Here is a 17,152-nt window from a genome sequence, read left to right as displayed (position 1 = left end):
CTGCCTTCCCCTCCCCCGCCTCCCCCGGGCTGCTCAGAGCATCCCTCCTCCCCTCTTGCATTTGTCTTAATTCTTCTCAGAGACAAGATGGCAACGCCGGCGGCGGTAAACCCTCCCGGTGAGTAGCTGCTGCTGCCGTCGCCCCCTGCGCTGCAGGGAGACCGTCTCGCCCCATGTGGCCCCGCCGCACAACACGACCCCCCCCAACCCCCTCTCCATCCCTCCTCCCAAGCCCCAAACACACACCCGCCCCCGGGGACGGCGCGGTCCCCGCAGCCAGCAGGGCCGGCAGCTCCCGGGGTTTCGGCGGGGGCCGCTGGCTGCGGGCCGGAGGGGGCGGCGGGGAGAGGGGGGCCGCCCCCCGAGCAGGAGCCGCCCAGCCCCGGGGAGCGAGCGGAGGCGGAGAGCCCGGGAGCCCTCGGCGGGTTCCTGGGGCTGGAGGAGCCCGGCTGCCCCCTCTCCCTGCGGGTTCGCTGCCGTCGGGTGTAGGCGCCGCAGGAAACCCAACAGTTTTGCATAAGCATCGGCGGTCAGACGGCAGGAGAGAGAGGGGGGACGTGTCCCCAGGTGGGGAGGGTGGCCGTGGGGCAGCGGGGTTCGGCTGTCCTGGGAATTGGTAGGAATATTTACTTTTTCCTGCCTGGTTTATTGTCGGGAAACAAAACCGGCTTGGGAAGCATCGCTTGGAACCAAAACAGGGCGGTGAAACTGACCCAGGACACCTGGGTGCCTGCACGGTCTTTGCCTTGTGTTTGTTTTTCTTGCCAAAGGCAAAATAAATAGTTTCTGTTAATATCACATTTCTTAGGAGAAGAAACTTACTAAATTTTTCTCTTTGCATTTTTGGTGAGGGAAGAAGTTTCCCGGCGTCGTGTTATGGGTCTGTGAGGTGCGACATTGATTTTGTTGAGCACGTGATGGAGTCAAATGGGTTTGGATGAAATGCCATAGTAGGTATTTTGGAGATGTAATTGGATCAACTTAGCGTTGGATCAACAAGTGTCCCACACTAAAAATAAGCGGGACAGTGCATCTTGCACTGGGCTCAGTACTAAGGGAGGGTATTTTTATGAAAGGTGGATTCCAGTTTTACTTGTCTTAATATGTCATTTTTTGTAGAGTTGAGTTCAGTTCTGACAATTAAAGGCTTGTTTGAGTAAATGCCAACTAATGTTTAAAAGCTGTCCTTTAGATTAAATCCTGTGTTAGCTGGTCGTGTGGTTGTCATACTGAAAGTAAATATTATGATATAAACAATTAATTTGGTTCAGTAAGTGTCAATAAAGTAAGCAGGAACAAATCTTTGCCCGTCAGATTAAGTTTTAATATCAGAATTCTACATATTAAATTAAAATCAATATTTAATGGAAGGTTATTAAAATTAATATTATTTAGCTTCCAGGATATTATGTTGCACATGATAACAGAGAGTTTCATTGTGTGCACACTTAGCTAGAATCCATGAGCTGTTTTGCGGACAAAGCAGGATAAGAACAGCCTTTTTTGACTTGGGTTTGGTTTGCCATTTTCCTAGCTGGTCCTTCAAGCTATGTGTAGAAGGAACAGTCCTGACCACTTAGAGGTGAAACCACTGAATTATAGTCAAGCCCTTTTGCACCAACCGTTTCTGCTGTCTGTTTTCACCTGCCTGCAGGTGAAGCCACAAAAAGATGTGGTTGCAGGAGATATGGTGTGCACACACCACAGAACAGCCTCAGAGTAGGGCTTCACAGTTGTTCTCCTCTGACCACTTTGGGAATTTAGAGAGCGTTGTGGGTTTATTGAAGAAATATTAAAAAAATATGACGCAAACGAGAGCCAAGTGTGTTGTCTGTTTGCACCTCTGTGCAACAACCTGACACAGTTAAAGTGGACTTGCAGTGTGGTCCTCAAACTCTCTTAAGCACAGATTGCGGGTCCACTGGAAGGATGAGGAAACGTGTTGGTATCCTGAAGGGAACCAATACTTACTTCTGCAAGGCTGAGGTTGCAGACCATTGTTTCACTCCTCCTCTAGGCAGTTGGAACAGATCTAAGCTGAAAGACAACTTCACTGGCTGTTAATGATCCTCCCACGTTTTCTGTGTGTGAGCGTTGCTGTCAGACATGTAGCTATGTGTGGACGAAGTCAAAATGGTGAGCTTTTGAGCTGTGAAGAAGCGAGGAAGGGAGACCTTCAATCTCCAGTGCAGTGCTGGGTTTGCTCTACCACGGACAGCAGAAGATAGAGCTCCACGAAATGCCTTGATTTGTACTGTGGCTTTTTGAAGTCATAATCTCTTGATTCTGATATTTTTTTTTATTAACTGTGAAGCAGTGCAGAGAAACAGTCAAAAAGCTGTACTGAGAGGATTTTAGTACTGCTATGTCCTCTTGGGGCCAGATCCTCAGCTGGAGTAACGCAAAAGTAGCCCTGTTAGTATTGGTGAAGCTGTGCTGCCTTACGCCAGTTGACTTTCTGATCCACGATATTAGGGGAGCACAATAGAGAGATTAACTTGTTAAGCATCTTTAATGATGATTAGAAATTACAATATGATTAAATTTTTATTAAGCAATTGTCTGGGGTTCTAATAACAGTTGATAATTTAGGCAGGACATTAACTTGCAGCTACCACAATACAAATACGTGTGATTTTAGTCATATTTGAGATAGCGGAACAGGGATTAGCAGGGACAGAAAAGCTGGGTGTTCTGTAATTCTGGATGTGAAGGTCTTCCAGTGTGGGATCTCCCGGTACAGAACCATGAACTGTTTTGCAGCATCATCTTCCCTCTTGCATTTGGTGCAGATTTATCTTTTTTTTTCCCACTTGCATTTGGTGCAGATTTATCTTTTTTTTCCCACTGTTTTTTGGTTTTTTGTTTTTTTTTTTAATGAAGAGTTTGAGTTACAAAAGTTTGTGGGAGTCTCAGCAGTTTGCAGCCTATCCTGGCTAGTGCTTGTGGCAATTGCAGTGTCAGGGACTGAATTGTGGGGGTAATGTCACCTCTGTGGGCTTCCTGGGCTGTGTTGGATCTAAACTCATGGTTCTTTTTGGTGAAGGTGTTCATCCATAGCTGCAACCAGACATTGCACTGACAAAACTGGGGGGTCTGTGAGATAACCTTCTTTCTTCCTCGTGTCACATGCTTAGCCTTGGGAATGGGGTCTGGTTAGAAGTACTTTGTTCGTTTGTCGTAATCTGGATGACTAACTGAAGTGTGAAACACAATACAGGTGTGTGGGAAGCTCATCTGCATTGGCACAAAGCATCAGAGTTAATTTATTTCCTCCTGAATAAGATTGGCATATTAAATGGGATTTAAGAACAAAAAAATTGTGGAGGTGTAACAAGCATTTCATAAATTACTGCTTGCAGCGAAGTAACTTAGTGCCATGTCTGTTTTAAATGTATATATTTTTGGAATGCAAACTTGTCCATAACTGTTGGTACTTTGGGGTCAAATTTTGCTCAACTTGAGTGCAGTACACAAAGTGGTGATTCTTATATTAACCAAGTTGGGATGAAAACATAAAACTTTTCCTGGGACGTTACTTGGTCTTGGGTGATGGTTTCCAGTCTGGCTCAGTCTCATGGATGGTTCCAGAGCAGCAATTTCATACCATGATCAAGTGATGTGAAATGAACTCTGGTTGCATCCATTCAGTTTTTTCCTGTGAGGTATCCCTAGACGAAAGGGCCGCCCTGGGTAGTACCCACAGATGTATTGCCAAATGCCACAAACCCCTCGGTCAAGTCAGGAGAAATCATGAGATTTCAGAGTTTATCTAGAGTTACACTAGAGGGCAGATCCTGTAGGATGCATTTTTTGGCTATGTTTTAAGATTTTGTGAATCCTTGGGATTTTATTCTTATACTTAATTGGGAAAAAAAAAATAACTGCAGTGTACACATAATCACTAAAGCTCCTTTAATGATCTTTTACGGAGCACAACATGTTCCCAGAATGGCATCTCCTAGAGATGTGTTGAGACAGAGGGAGGTGGCAAGCCCTGAAAGCAGTTGCTGTGGCTTAAGACATTACAACTATAGTAGCTGATGGGGGTTACTTTTAGTCTATGGCTGATTGAAGATACAAAAAAAAAAAATGGGGTTGAACCTTGAAGATGGTTAAATAAACTGTCTTTACTTTTAATTTTTAATGAGTTAACAGCAAATTTTATGTCATATCAGCGAAAACTTGAAACTCAGCCCTGCATCTGGGCTCTTGTTTTAGGCAAGTGCATTGGGTTCTGGGAACTGGTTTTGTTTGTATGTGTTTGTTTGACTTGGGAGTTAAGTGGTGCTAAATCTTTCTCGTGTTTCAGCTGAACATTCTGAGAACCAAGTCGTCTGTTAGCCACTCCTGCATTTGCACTCAAGTTACTAAGATATTAAGTGCTGTGGTCAAATTTTCTTGATGCCGCCCATTCCGTATTCCCCAAAGGAAATGGCTTTCTGAAGTTGAAAATTGGGCTTCTTTAGCTTTCATACAGCTTTGAAAATGATGATTTAAAAAAAAAAAAAATCTGCTTCAGTATTTTAGATTTCAAAATTGTGTATTCGACTCAGAGCCCAAAAGTCGTTGTGTTTTATTGCTGCAGTAGTAACAGCTTTGCCCTTCATTACAATATAGACTATCCAGTAAACTCCAAAATCAATTTAACAGCATCCTGAGGAGTAAATGGAGTGTTCTAGTGATGTAGGTTATTATGGGCTCTGATGTTTCTGGGATGCATCTTCTTTCTAACATAATGTTAAAATAAAGGTCTTGAAAATGGAATACTCATTAGCTGATGGGAGGTTTTTCTTCTTGTCTTTTCATATCTTCCTTGCTGCAGAATTGGTCCTTATTTCAGTCAAACTGTGGCGTGAGATGGTAGTGCCTCTTGAATTGTTCTGTGATAAAGTTTTGTCCTTCAGGACTGTGTACTGAACAGTAACTTGTATTTAAGATCTGCCATTTTTTGCCATTCCTAATATATAGGGCATGCAAAAGATTTCATTTCAGGATATCTCTTCTATCACAGAATATTTATTTAAAATTTGCATATGTAGCTTGTGGTTAGTTCCAAATATTTTTTCAAATAGAATAATAAAAATGCAAAATAAAAGAGATATTGCTGATTTCTGTAATACCAGATGGTATTGCTGGGTTTTCTTTTCAGTAAGAAAAATTGCTATAGAGATTAGGTAGCAAAGGCAAAAAAATAGCCTTTTCAAAACAGTCAAGGCAAAATAACACTGTTGATGTAGTGATTATTGTTATTAAGAGGACAGAAATGGGGCTGTCATTATGAAGATGTATTCAGAGATTATGCTTAAATGGCTTGTGAAGATCAGATATGTGTGTCGTTTAGGGTAATTTTTTGGGTCTTACTGCTTCATAACTGACAAGTAAGAATGGAAAATGTGTTAATTCAGTGCTACCTGCAGAAAGTACAGTGTTATTAAAATTTACAATAGAAAAGGGTAAGAGGGATCTTGAGTTTAAGACATGGGAATTTAGATCTCAGGTCTTGTTGTAGATCTCTGGCAGATTTTGCAGTCTATCTATAGCAGAGTGTCTTTGGGTGGCCGGCAATATTTAGAGATCGATGAATTGGCTCTGGATGAGCTGTTCTGTCCAGCCAGAACTGTGGAGTGCAGAGGCACTGCCTTAAGTGCAGGAGTCTGCAGATACCAACCCAAACTACATTTTTTTCTTGACTGTAAGAAGGTGCTCAATAAAGGTTATGCGGGAAAGAAATATGCAAAGATAGAGGTGCTTCTTCACCCATCTATAAAATAAACTGTGAATAAAAATGAATTTTCTGGACAGTACAGGCAAAATTTTTGAAATTTCAGAAATCTTGAGTGGGCACTCACTGTATAAACAATTGGTGCAGTTTACTTCTTGCTAACAGTATTTCCTTTGTTCAGATGTAAAGCATTTCCTGTCACCCCATCTGTATCCATCATTCTGTCAAATGAGGAAAAGAAACATTTCATAAGGTTGCATTTGTACATTTTAGTTACCTTCTGCTTATAATCCAAGTAAGATAGATGCACATTGTAAGAAAAGAAAATAACTTCATAAAATTAATCATTCATTGTCTTCCATTGTTTAAAATAAAAATCCAAATGAAAATTAATTGATTGAATAAACCCACATGGACCAAATATCTGCTTTTTGGCTACTCCAGAAGGAATTACTTTGTCACAAAATACTAGAGGATTTTGGCAAAATCTGGTCTTTAAAGTGCATAAATCACATGGTTGGAAACTTCGGTACCTGCCAAATTTTTTAACAGGAGCTGATTCAAACTTTAACTTGGATAGTCAAAATTTCAAATGGGTCTTGGTTTTATTGTTTACACAGATTAGTGGCCGTAGTCATGCGATGGGTAGTGAATTAGAAGCTGTTTTCAAGAGAGATGTAATTTCCTTTTTTTGTACTCAAAGCACGCTAGTCTTCCTTGGGCAAAGCCATCTGCACAGGGAGAGAGAGAAATCCTTTGTTTTGGATACTCTACATATTGATGAATGTTTCTAAACTTTCTGCTTCCTCTCTCTTTTGTCAGCTTTTTTTTCCATTTTGCCTATCGTGAGTATTTCTGTCCTATGGTTTCAGTCTTGCTTTCCACTCAGTTGCCTCTACTTTTCTTAAAACTCCTGTAACTACTGTATTTTAACTGCTGGTGCTGGACTGAGCTGTGTACTGACTTCTCAGTGGCTGTTGTTTAAATGTAAATGAATCCTGGCTTTGTGCTGGTGCTATTCCCAAGTCTTTCAACAGCTTATAAATCCAGATTCCATTCTGTAGGTAGCATCTGAAGCCCCCCTTAGAGAAAAGTGGTCCTTTTTTTTAAGTAGCAACTGTGCTGCCTTCCATGTAACCCAGCAGGTACTGTAAGGTATAATCAGTTGGCTCAAATTAGGAGCCTCTATTAGCTTACATCTGCCCTAGATGCATATATGTTGCTGTTTTATTCGAGGACAGCTCATAACGTTCATTTCAAATGTTTAGATTTGGGCTGCTGCAGTTTTTCTCATCTAAATGTCAACTGCATGTGACAAATAGAATAATATAAAATAATTATAATTTTTTCTCTAATCAAGCAAAAGGAGTGTTGAATTGTTTAATTACTGGCTTTGCCAGCATGCAGATGGGAAGGCTTTTCAGGTAAGTTGCTTGTACAAAATGCCTGAAATGGATAGTAATTAACAACTGGCTCTTCATTGGTATGTTAATTACACTGCCATTTGTCCTGGTGCCTGTCCTTGTTTAAATGTTCAGTTACACTGAACTGAAGCGTTCACTTCCTGGCAAACACAGAATGTATCAGAACAGTTTGACTCTCAGATATATGCAAATATTTTATGGGAAGAGGCATGCCAGTAAATCACTGAGCTGCAAAGAACAAAAACACTGCATATTTGTATTCCTCAGAGGTAAAAGCAAAACCTGTTTCTGTGGAATATACAGGCCTGATTTTCAAAAATGGTCTCCAGTACTTTCCCAGTAATAATCCAGAACACAATTTTATGAAAGTAGATAATTTTAGGGACTTGTTACTGCTGGTTCTCTCTGTTAGTAAAGGTAGGTGGACATCTGGGTCCTATTAAATGTCCTTGCAATGCATGTATTTTTAAAACTGTTTTGCTTGTAATATCTGGATGGAAAATCAAACTGAACTGGAAGTGCTTTTAAAACTCAGGATAAATCTGATTATTTTGAATGCAGGGAGAATTTAAGTAACTTCTTATGAATAGATCGTGTCAGTGGTCTCAGACCTTACATAACGTACAGTTTACTTCTTTTGGGAATGCAGGTTATCTTCTGTTATTTGGGTGGTTTTTTGCAGAGTGCACATCTCTACACACTACTGCAATAAGTAAAAACAGACTGTATCTGGTCTGCCTCTCTTATTCAGTAATGTCCTGAAGAGGGCCAGGCTGGTAATTATGTGGCTGACCAGCATGTCAGTATTAGGCTAGTATTTTAATTTGCTAAGCTTCTGTCATGGGGAAAGCAGTTAATGTGCCTAACACACAGCAACCCTCAACACGTGGCAGAAGTCAGCCCCTGAAATTAGGTGCCGATTGTAACAGTACCTGTAGGAAGTGGATTATAGTCATAAAATTAGCTATAAAATGACACTAGCTACTGTGTATGACTGCCTTCTGAGTCAGGTTTGGTCTGTTTATTGACAAAAAAATTTTATTGCTGTTGGTACTGCCGAGCCAATACGGCCGCGGCCAAGACGGGTTTCCATTGTTTCATGTCCAACAGGCAAAGCTGCTAGCTCAATTTTGAGTCCAGCTTTAAAGACTTAAAGTACTGTTAGCTAGAAAAGCTTGGTTTGAAATGCTAAATTCTTGTGTTCCCAGCCACTGAGAGGCAGCTCATTTAACAGCAGTCCATTGAGGCTGGCCCTGTGAGAGACTTTGGGAAAATAGAGATCAGTCTGATGACTACTCCTATGAACCATGATCATGTCATAGTGTATGGGGACACCAATGGATTCCTCAGATTTAATTTTTTTTAAAAGCATCTTTAAGAGATCACCTGGGTTTCTGCATATAGCTCTGTCACCCTGAAAACGCTCTGCACTTTCTGTGGTAAGTAGTGGTTAGACCAGTAGAAAACAAGGCTGTATGATGAAAACTTTCCTTTATTTTTATGAAATTTTCAGCGGTGTTAGGAATACAATGGCAAATTATTGGAGCTATGCCTAGGTTTAAGTATTTCTGGGATAAACGTTCCTCTGCAAATTTATTTTGTTGATGGTTTTGTGTAAAACTGATGATTTTTCTGGTTTATGAAAAAAAATAAATTAATTTGATGTGCAATCAGGTTTGTGGGAACAGCAATTGCATTTTAGCTGCGTTGTATTTTTGCTTACCAGTGAAGGTTTGAAGTATGCATTTTCATTGTTGAGATTAAAGTAGATGAACCATCCCGAAGAAAAACACAGCAGCGTTTTCAAACTCCCTCATGAGGACAGAAAAATAGGAATACTTTCTGAACGCGTGGCCACATCTAAAGGGTGAACCGCAGCCCTAATAAATTATTAGTCAGTTCCTTTCTTGTAGGCATCTTATCAGACCAAAGTTTCCGTGACAGTAGCTTTGGTGGTATTGTGACCTGCGTTGACTACCCAGCCTGGTTTGGGTGGGAGAGGACCGGCGCCTCCTGCGGTGGCCGGGACCTCCCGAGGTTGCCATCCATGGTGCTGAAAGGCCACCAGGGGCCGGGCTCCAACCTCGGCCCCACCACAGCCCCGCTGAGGATCAAAGTCCTCCGGGGGTGGGTTTGAGCCGCATCTCTGAGTGAGAAGCATTAGCAGTTGAGGACACCTTCCGTTCTTCTTGCTCTCTCATCGTGGTAGTGATCTCCAGAAAAAAGGAGAGCGGACTGCTGGAATTAAGAATGTCTTAAATGAACGTAACAGTCTTCCCCAAATGCCACGTGTTGAGGCCTGCAGAATCCAAATTTCACAGTTCCTACTCAAGTCCTTAAAAAATGTGTAGTGTCTCTGTAGGTTCTCTGCCAGCAGCTGTCTGCATCTAAAAGTTAAGGTTATTCCAAGTGAAACTGTTTTCCTTTGTTACGTAGGTGAGGCTGGACTCGAATCTCACTAAGAACAAAACGTGCTAGGTCAAACTTGTGCTACGTGGAACCCCTATCCAAAAATAGCCCATCACAGACACTTTAGAATAGTGTATAAAATTTCCATTATGGATGCTTACACAATAAGACAGTAATAGAAAATTTTCTTCTTTCTTTGTTATGGGTAGGCATTGGGAAATATTTAGGTTTATATGAGTCTTGGGGGCTTCTTGTAGTTTACTCAAGCCTGAGATTTGGTTCTTGAATGATCACAGCTTTTGGTTTTATTTCTTCTAAATTAAATTGTTTCTGGACTTGCTGTACTCTGTGATGTCTTCCTGTACAACAAATGAACCTGTGCCTGAGGTGTAATAGTCTTTTAGGTGAATATATCTTGATACTCTTTCATTTTTCAAACAAGGTAACATATGTTTCCAAATTGTTTCCTGGCTCAAGTCCTAATCTTATTTATTTTTTTTATAGTATCCTTCTCCCTGCTTCTTAAGCTGGTTGGTTCTGAGCTGTAAGTGGGACTGAGGCTTAATGGTGGTTTTTAACATTTTAGTGAAAGCTGCCAGTGTGAATATCTTTTGCTCTCCAAAGTTTTCCCTTTTGTTACTTGTGTTTCACTCGCCATCTTCTATGCATGTTTTTAAAAAGGAGGCCATGTAAATGTGTAAGAAACATTTGAGGTTAGGCAGCTCTGTAAAACACTGGCACTGTAAAACAAAATCTTAGTGCTGGGGTACAATAGCTGAATTAAAAGATGGGTGGTTTTACTTGTTGGCATTTTGGTTGAGTAGAATCAGTTGGAGATGGGTGAGTGGGTGGAAAGAACATTAACATGAAGTTCATGCTGAATTATGTTTTGCTTGAGGAAAACTATTCATTAGTCTCATAGCTGGCACATGCCTTTTTATTACTTCTCTAAAGTAGTATCTGACTACATTGATGAAAAGGTTGATATGACATTAAGGAAGTGGTTCTGCCTCATCTACTGATGATGTGCAAAAGCCTTTCTGCCCTTGGCAGAACTGAATAAGACACAGGCAGCACGCCAGTCCTCGCTGCTCTAGGAAGGGCATACATGTGGTAAATGTTTCAGGGTACGCACAGTCATGGCTCCATCTCTTAGAGTGTTACGTGTGGAGGTTAATAATGTCATATCTGAGTTCAGCTCCAGAGCTCATTGTGTCTTCACCTAAACCCCTTTGTTAGTATTGCTTTTTCAAGATGGTCTTAAGGACAAAACGTTCTTTCGTCACTGCTAAATTTAAAATGAATGTGGTAATTATGAGTAAGAATTTCAGAGACCAATCAATTCTCATTCCGCAGGAAAATTCTTGGCTGTTAGAAGCTGCCTGCATTCTTCATTTTTATTGCTGGCTATCTCATGTCTGAGAACTGACCAGGGAATGAGGACAGTCTTGTGGTACAGGCACTGGACAGAGTTTAGGTTTGCTTCAAACTTCTTACTTAACGTCTGACAAGTAATATCCCCATGCCACAGTTAAGTCATCTGATTTTTGTTTTCATTTCTCTTACCTTCAGTTCGTATGTCCTGTTTATAAGACTATGTGTTCTGGGATGCTTTTTTCATATGCATCTGTTATAAAATGACATATTTGTAGGAGAGTGTGGAGTGCCTATCCTGGAGCAAGCAGAGGTGTGGTTTTTTTCATTGTGATGTAGTAATTGATGTTTTAATAACGGGCTTTTATTGCAATCATATTTATGTTGGATTAGCAAAGACTTTTTTTCCCTTTGGGAAGAAGAGGAGATAAAAAAGCAGAATATACACCTTCTTTCTCCTTGGAAACAGCAGATATGATTTATTCCAGGCATATGTATAGCCATTAATTTGTATTTTCTTTCTACAGTAGATATGGTGTTGGGATAATGTTCTTTTAAAATGTTTTGACAAAATATACACATGAGCATAGATGGACAGCTATTTCAGTGCAGAACTACCAACAATCCACCTAGCTTTAAAGTCTTAATGTGGGCTTTACAACTTACTTCTTGCTATCCTGACTTATGGTTGCTTTTGTCACTTAATTTGCCTTCAAAAACGTGGTAGTTTGTTCTCAGCCAGTTACAGTGTGAATTAAGATTGAGAGCAAATTATTCATTGGTTCATACACAAAAGAGATGATCAAACCCTGTGAAAAATACAGTTACACAGAGTGAAAATTACGAGATAGTTTTCAACTGTTCATTGCATGTTTGAGAGTTGAACTTAAAATGTAGGAAAATGCATTATATGGGGGTAATTGGTTAGTATGTTAACTGCTCTTTAAATCAACTCAATGAGCTGTCACTGGAAGTAAGTGCATTTTCAGGAATCAAATCATGATTCTTTCTAATGTTGAAATGTAATGATAAAGTACTTGTAGTGATTTTTTGGTAAGTGCATTTGGCTGCCACTAGTTGTTTGCTTTGTTGCGTGGAGTCCCTGTAATAGCTGGAACCTGATCACAAAGTTTGGCATTCAGATTAATTTTATATGTCCTTTATACTTGCCTGTGCTGCTCTTCAGTCAGCAAATACCAAAGCAAAAACGTTAGTTTGGTCAATATTTACAGACAAATACTCGGCTTGTTTTTTGACAAACATCCAATTTGTTTATAGTGAGGGTTTTTTCAGTATCGTTCTTCACTTCTATATTTGATGTATCCACAGAATTGTCTGTATATTTTTGGGAAAAAGTGGCTTGTAATGGATGTCGAATCATTTTTAATATGAATATGGGGACATGGAAAATAATGTTTTCTTGTTACGTGTTTTCATTTGTTTAGTAGTTCGCTGGTAGAACATCCAGTGAATTCTTGTATTTTGTAATTCTGAAAAAAAAGTAAGAGCACAGCCATTACAGCTGATCACTTCTTGGAAGCCTGGCAGAGTTTACCTGGAAACATCATTTTCTCTCTTATTTTAAAATTGGTAATTTTAATAAGCGAAGTATGAAATTCAGTAGTATAAAAGCTGTTCAGGAAATAAGTCTGTGAATAAGTTAAGCAGAAAAAAGTGTTCCAAAATTAATGACAAATTCTTGGGTGTGTAGTAAACCTCAAGTAACACTAAGCAATCCTCTCCAGCAGAGCATAGCAGTATTTTGTGTTTATTATACACCTATGAAGGTTTCCCTTATGCCATGATGTTGAGGTGTTCTACTTGGAACATTTGTGGGAATGAAACATTCTAGACAGTAATGCAAAAAAATGCAAATGCCTTTGAACTTCCAAAAGCCTGTGGGCTTTTATTTTTTTGTTATCCTGCAGACATGCAGATATAATATATGAAATTACCTAAAAGGCAAAATGTTCTAAAAAGCGTAATTAATGATCCTGGGGCTGTGAAAGGTAGAAAAATCACTAAGGCCTTTATTTGTAACTTTTTTTTCAGGCTTTGAGAAACTCATTTTCAAAGATGATGCTGTAGTAGCAGCTGGGTAGCTGTTAATATGGGTTGGTATGTCAGAGCAGGTAAGACTTCAGATGATTTTCTGAAGGTTGTCCTCTGTGGGAGATTAAACTGAACAGATTCAGATCTCTGATAGGTGCCAGCTGAATGTTCTGGGAGGACTGGTGTACTCGTTTCCGGTGGCTTTTCAAGGCCCAGTTTGATTTGAATCTGTAATTTTCTTATCTCCTGCCCTTTTCCGTGGTCTGAAGGCTGGACTGTAGTGCTTCATAAACTGCGCCTGGAGTTTGGAAAAATAATGGTTTGGGGTAATAGATTCCAGAAGTAGCCCATTCATTTGTACATCTCATCTGAGTCATATGAAGTTTCTGATCCTTGTTGCTGCTAAGGGAAAGTGAGGTTAGCGGTTTTCTCCCATCTTGAGATAAAAAAAAAATAAAAGAAATATTAATCAGAAAATCTTCTTTGATTTACTGGAAGTTCAGTAAGGGATAAACTGAACTAAATACTTTATATGCAAGGTTCAGGCTGGGTTTTCGAAATGGAGTTAAATGTAGTTTTTTTCCCCCACAATTTTTAGGTGGAGAACGTGGCATAAGAAATTGAGGAAAGGGGGAAGTACTAAGCCACACCCTATTTTTAGAACATGTGTTAGGACGTTTCACATAAATATTCTTATTCTTGGTAATAAATTAGGATGTGGAAGCATCTGAAAGGCCAATTAATTATCGTAACATCAAATAAGCATCATTTGCTTGTTGATCAAGCAGAACTGAAGTCATTAGTGCTATCAATAAAATACTGTTTAATGAAAACAATAGCATTCTGATTACCCAGCGGTGCCCAAGGACACTGTAAATTTACTGATAATTAAGTATTTGGTAATGCAGGTTGATGTGCTGAATTAAATTTAGAATTAACATACTCTTCTGAGGCACACTTTAAAAAAATCTCTGTAATAAATAATAAAGGCATTTGAAGGACATGAGTAAATAATTTTCAATGAATAATTTAAATCAGTGGTCTAAATTTTGTGTCTTTGTAGCTGGACTATGTTGTTCCCGAGCTTTCTGCAGCTGGTTGGGAGCGGATGTCTCCTTTTGTGTGGGTGCATCACCAAGGTTCCAGTTTGGTCAGTGGCTTTCAGGGCAGCAGCAGTGGTGGGTTTAGTCTGATGTAGTTTGACAGTCTCCGCTTCCTCAGAAATATGTCATGCAGATCTTTCATGGTCTTCCTTACCAGCCCTTCCATGACTTGGCTCAATACGATGACTACCAGAGATGATTCATCCTGGTGATTGACCCATGCTCTGTTGTAGTAGGCAGGTAAGGTGGAAGATACCACTTCTGTCTCAGTGTGGCTCCTTGGATTTTCAAATTTGTAAGTCCTTTCACCTGTGAACTTAGCCTGCTTAATGTGCTTGTCCACCTCCATGAAAATGGATTATAAGAATATTTATGTGGAACAATTATGAGAGGACCAGGAATGAATTCATTCATTAAAACATCTCTGCTCATTATCTAAGAAATATGTTGTCAAAGTTCTTCCAACTTGAACCAAAAGTTGTAGTCATAAATACTGCCTTGCATGCTCATGAAATAGGCTTCTATTGCAGTTAACAAAAAATATGAACAAGAATCAAGTGGTGTTGGCTCTCAAGTCGGATAAAATGACTTTCCTGTGAATTCTGTTCATTTCTGGGTAGAGAGGAAAAGCAGAATAGTTGAGAAAGAGGTTTAGATTCCTGGGAAAGCTGGGCTAACCCAGATCTGCATTTACTTAAGATCAGTTTTGGTCAAAGTTGTAGGCAGATTTATTACCCATTACCTTTATTTCATTGCATATTTACAGCTATTCAGTATGTTTTATGTAGTTGATAGAAGTTTAGAGCACTGTCATCTTGTTATGATGTGAACTCTGGAGGACCACAGTATTGATCTTGGTGGGGTTTTTCTTGTGTATACCGTTGTAAGTGTTTTAATAGCAGTTTCAAAATTATTTCTGCAAATTGACAGTTGAATTTCTACATGAACAAAATAGATTTGCCATCGAGCACTGCTATTTGCTTGAAATCTAAATTAACTTATATTGTTGACAAAAATTTGCTAGATAGACAGTAAAAAGCCAGAGTTCTTGATAGAAGAAAATAGAAATATTATTTCAAATAAATAATTTGAAGATGAATGAATAAAAATGAAGTCTCGATGACAGAGTAACTGCTCAGTAGTTTATCTGCACTCATTGTTATTATTTATTTGTGATATAACAATTGCATTAAAATTTATAAAAGGATATTAGCTTGTAAACATCTTTTAACAATTATCGTGTTGAACAGGGAAATGAAGATGAGGAGTTTGGGAAGTACAAATAGAAATGACTATGTAAAACTAGTAATCAGAGATCTAGAGCAAGGGCATACTGTGGAAAATGCTTCATTTGATTGTTAATGAAATAAACTAATAGTGGTAGGTGGCCAATTTCTTACCTTTGTAGAAGAAACACACTTGAGAAATGTTGCCTCCCCTTCTCATGATGTAAAAAGTTTCTGTCCTGTCCCAAAAGAAAGATTTTTCAAGCCTAGCATGGCTTTTCCAGCACTGGCCCAAAAGTGGGTACTTGAAGGAGTATAAAAAAATCAGAGCAAGCATGTGTGGGGCTTCCCCTGGGTACCTTCCCACACTCCAGCCATGTGTGACTCAGAGGCTTCTTGAGCCAGGCATGACATTTGTATTTTGTAGTTCTCAGTGGATTTCTTTTCTGCAATTTTGGGCAGGCTCTACTAAAATCCATATAAACTTCTAGCATCCACAGCTTCCCATTGCGGGGAGTTTGGGGCATCCGGAGGCAGTCGTGACTGGTCAGGAAGGCTTGGCAAAAGTAGGAAGGGTGCTGGAAGATGAAAAAGGTACAAGTTGTGGGAGAGTTTGATGGTGGCTGAAACAGTTTTACATTACCCTTGAGGAGAGGACAGGCTTTGGGTGGGCTCCCATGAGGGGACAAGCAACAGAGTGGGAGAAGGAATCTAGGTTTAGCTGTTCTGTTTTCTACACCTAGTAGTGAGGGTGGTCAGCAAGAGACCTCATGTTGAGCAGGGTGGGAAATGAGGAATGGTTGAAGGAGAGGGCTTTTCTTTCTGTGTAGACAGAAGAGCAATCTCAGCAAGTCTTAGCAATGCAGAGGCAGCTGTGACAGAACTTGGACGTAACTGGAGTTACAGTAAAGCTGATGGTATGGTGTTGGGTGTTGTTTTTGTTAACTTGAACTGGAACAAATTGAGAGTTACTCAGTTGACTCTTGGCTTTTCTACTGAGCAACAAGTCTTACCAAACCCTTTTAAAAAACAATTAGTGATAATCTTGTGGAGCAGGGCCATGTGCAGGTGTTTTGCCTGATTCCGTATTATTGTGCCGGGCTTTAGTGTAGCTTTAGCTTCTCTTACAGCTTCCACTTTACCTCCTGGTGTTTTACTGGCTGAAATACAGCAAGTGTTCTGTTTTAAAAAAAGGGGGAAAAATGTCCTGTACATGAATTTCTAATCAAATGCCAACCAAAACAAGCTAAATGAAACAGACTTGTTAAATGAAGAGTTAATGGACTGAGCGTGATATGTCTCTGAGAAACTTGAAGGAAAGTCATTACACATTATTATTTTTTCATCGTGCTTGTTTGCCCAGGCTGGGTGTGTGCTTCTACAGTTTTTGTGAGTTCATTAATGGGTTAGCTTTGGCCACTTCTGCACAACAGAACAGCCATATACGGTATTTGGTAGTTCTGATGCTATGTAAAATTATGGAAAATAACTTTGAATGTTACCTTCTGTTTCTTGCACTCAACTTATAATTATGCAGTTATTTTTGGCAAATGCAAAATGTCAGAGGAGGAGGGAGGATCACCATTCATTTCAAATGGAAATGATGCATGATTTGGGGAGCCTAATTTTTTTTGCAATTTATTTAGTACTTTTGCCACATATCGCTAATAATATCAATATAACCAGGGCAAATTAGGGCAGAAAATGGTTAAGTGAAGAATGATGTTGTGTCAGTGAATGATCATGTATATACCAGCCTAAGACAAGGTAGGGTCACATTCAGACAGCATAAATGATCCTGCTGCTGTTGGCTGGTTTCACTGTGACCCTTTATGTAAG

At 39.8% G+C, this 17,152-nt stretch overlaps 1 protein-coding gene across 2 annotated transcripts in view; it reads left to right on the top strand.

Annotated features, from left to right (window-relative positions):
- The first annotated feature begins 6 nt into the window (after window positions 1-6).
- Window positions 7-17,152, top strand: part of ARNT2 (aryl hydrocarbon receptor nuclear translocator 2) — a 99,913-nt gene continuing 82,767 nt past the window's right edge. For both annotated transcript variants that reach the window (XM_014944657.1, XM_014944655.1), the window contains exon 1: window positions 7-118. In XM_014944657.1, the coding sequence (XP_014800143.1) occupies window positions 88-118 (31 nt within the window). In that variant the 5' untranslated portion in view covers window positions 7-87. The remainder of the gene's footprint in view (window positions 119-17,152) is intronic.

Source organism: Calidris pugnax, unplaced genomic scaffold (assembly GCF_001431845.1).
Source record: "Calidris pugnax isolate Ruff unplaced genomic scaffold, ASM143184v1 scaffold70, whole genome shotgun sequence".
Lineage (NCBI taxonomy): Eukaryota > Metazoa > Chordata > Aves > Charadriiformes > Scolopacidae > Calidris > Calidris pugnax.
The sequence above is the reverse complement of the archived record's forward strand: the minus strand, read 5'-3'. Positions and strand labels throughout refer to the sequence as shown.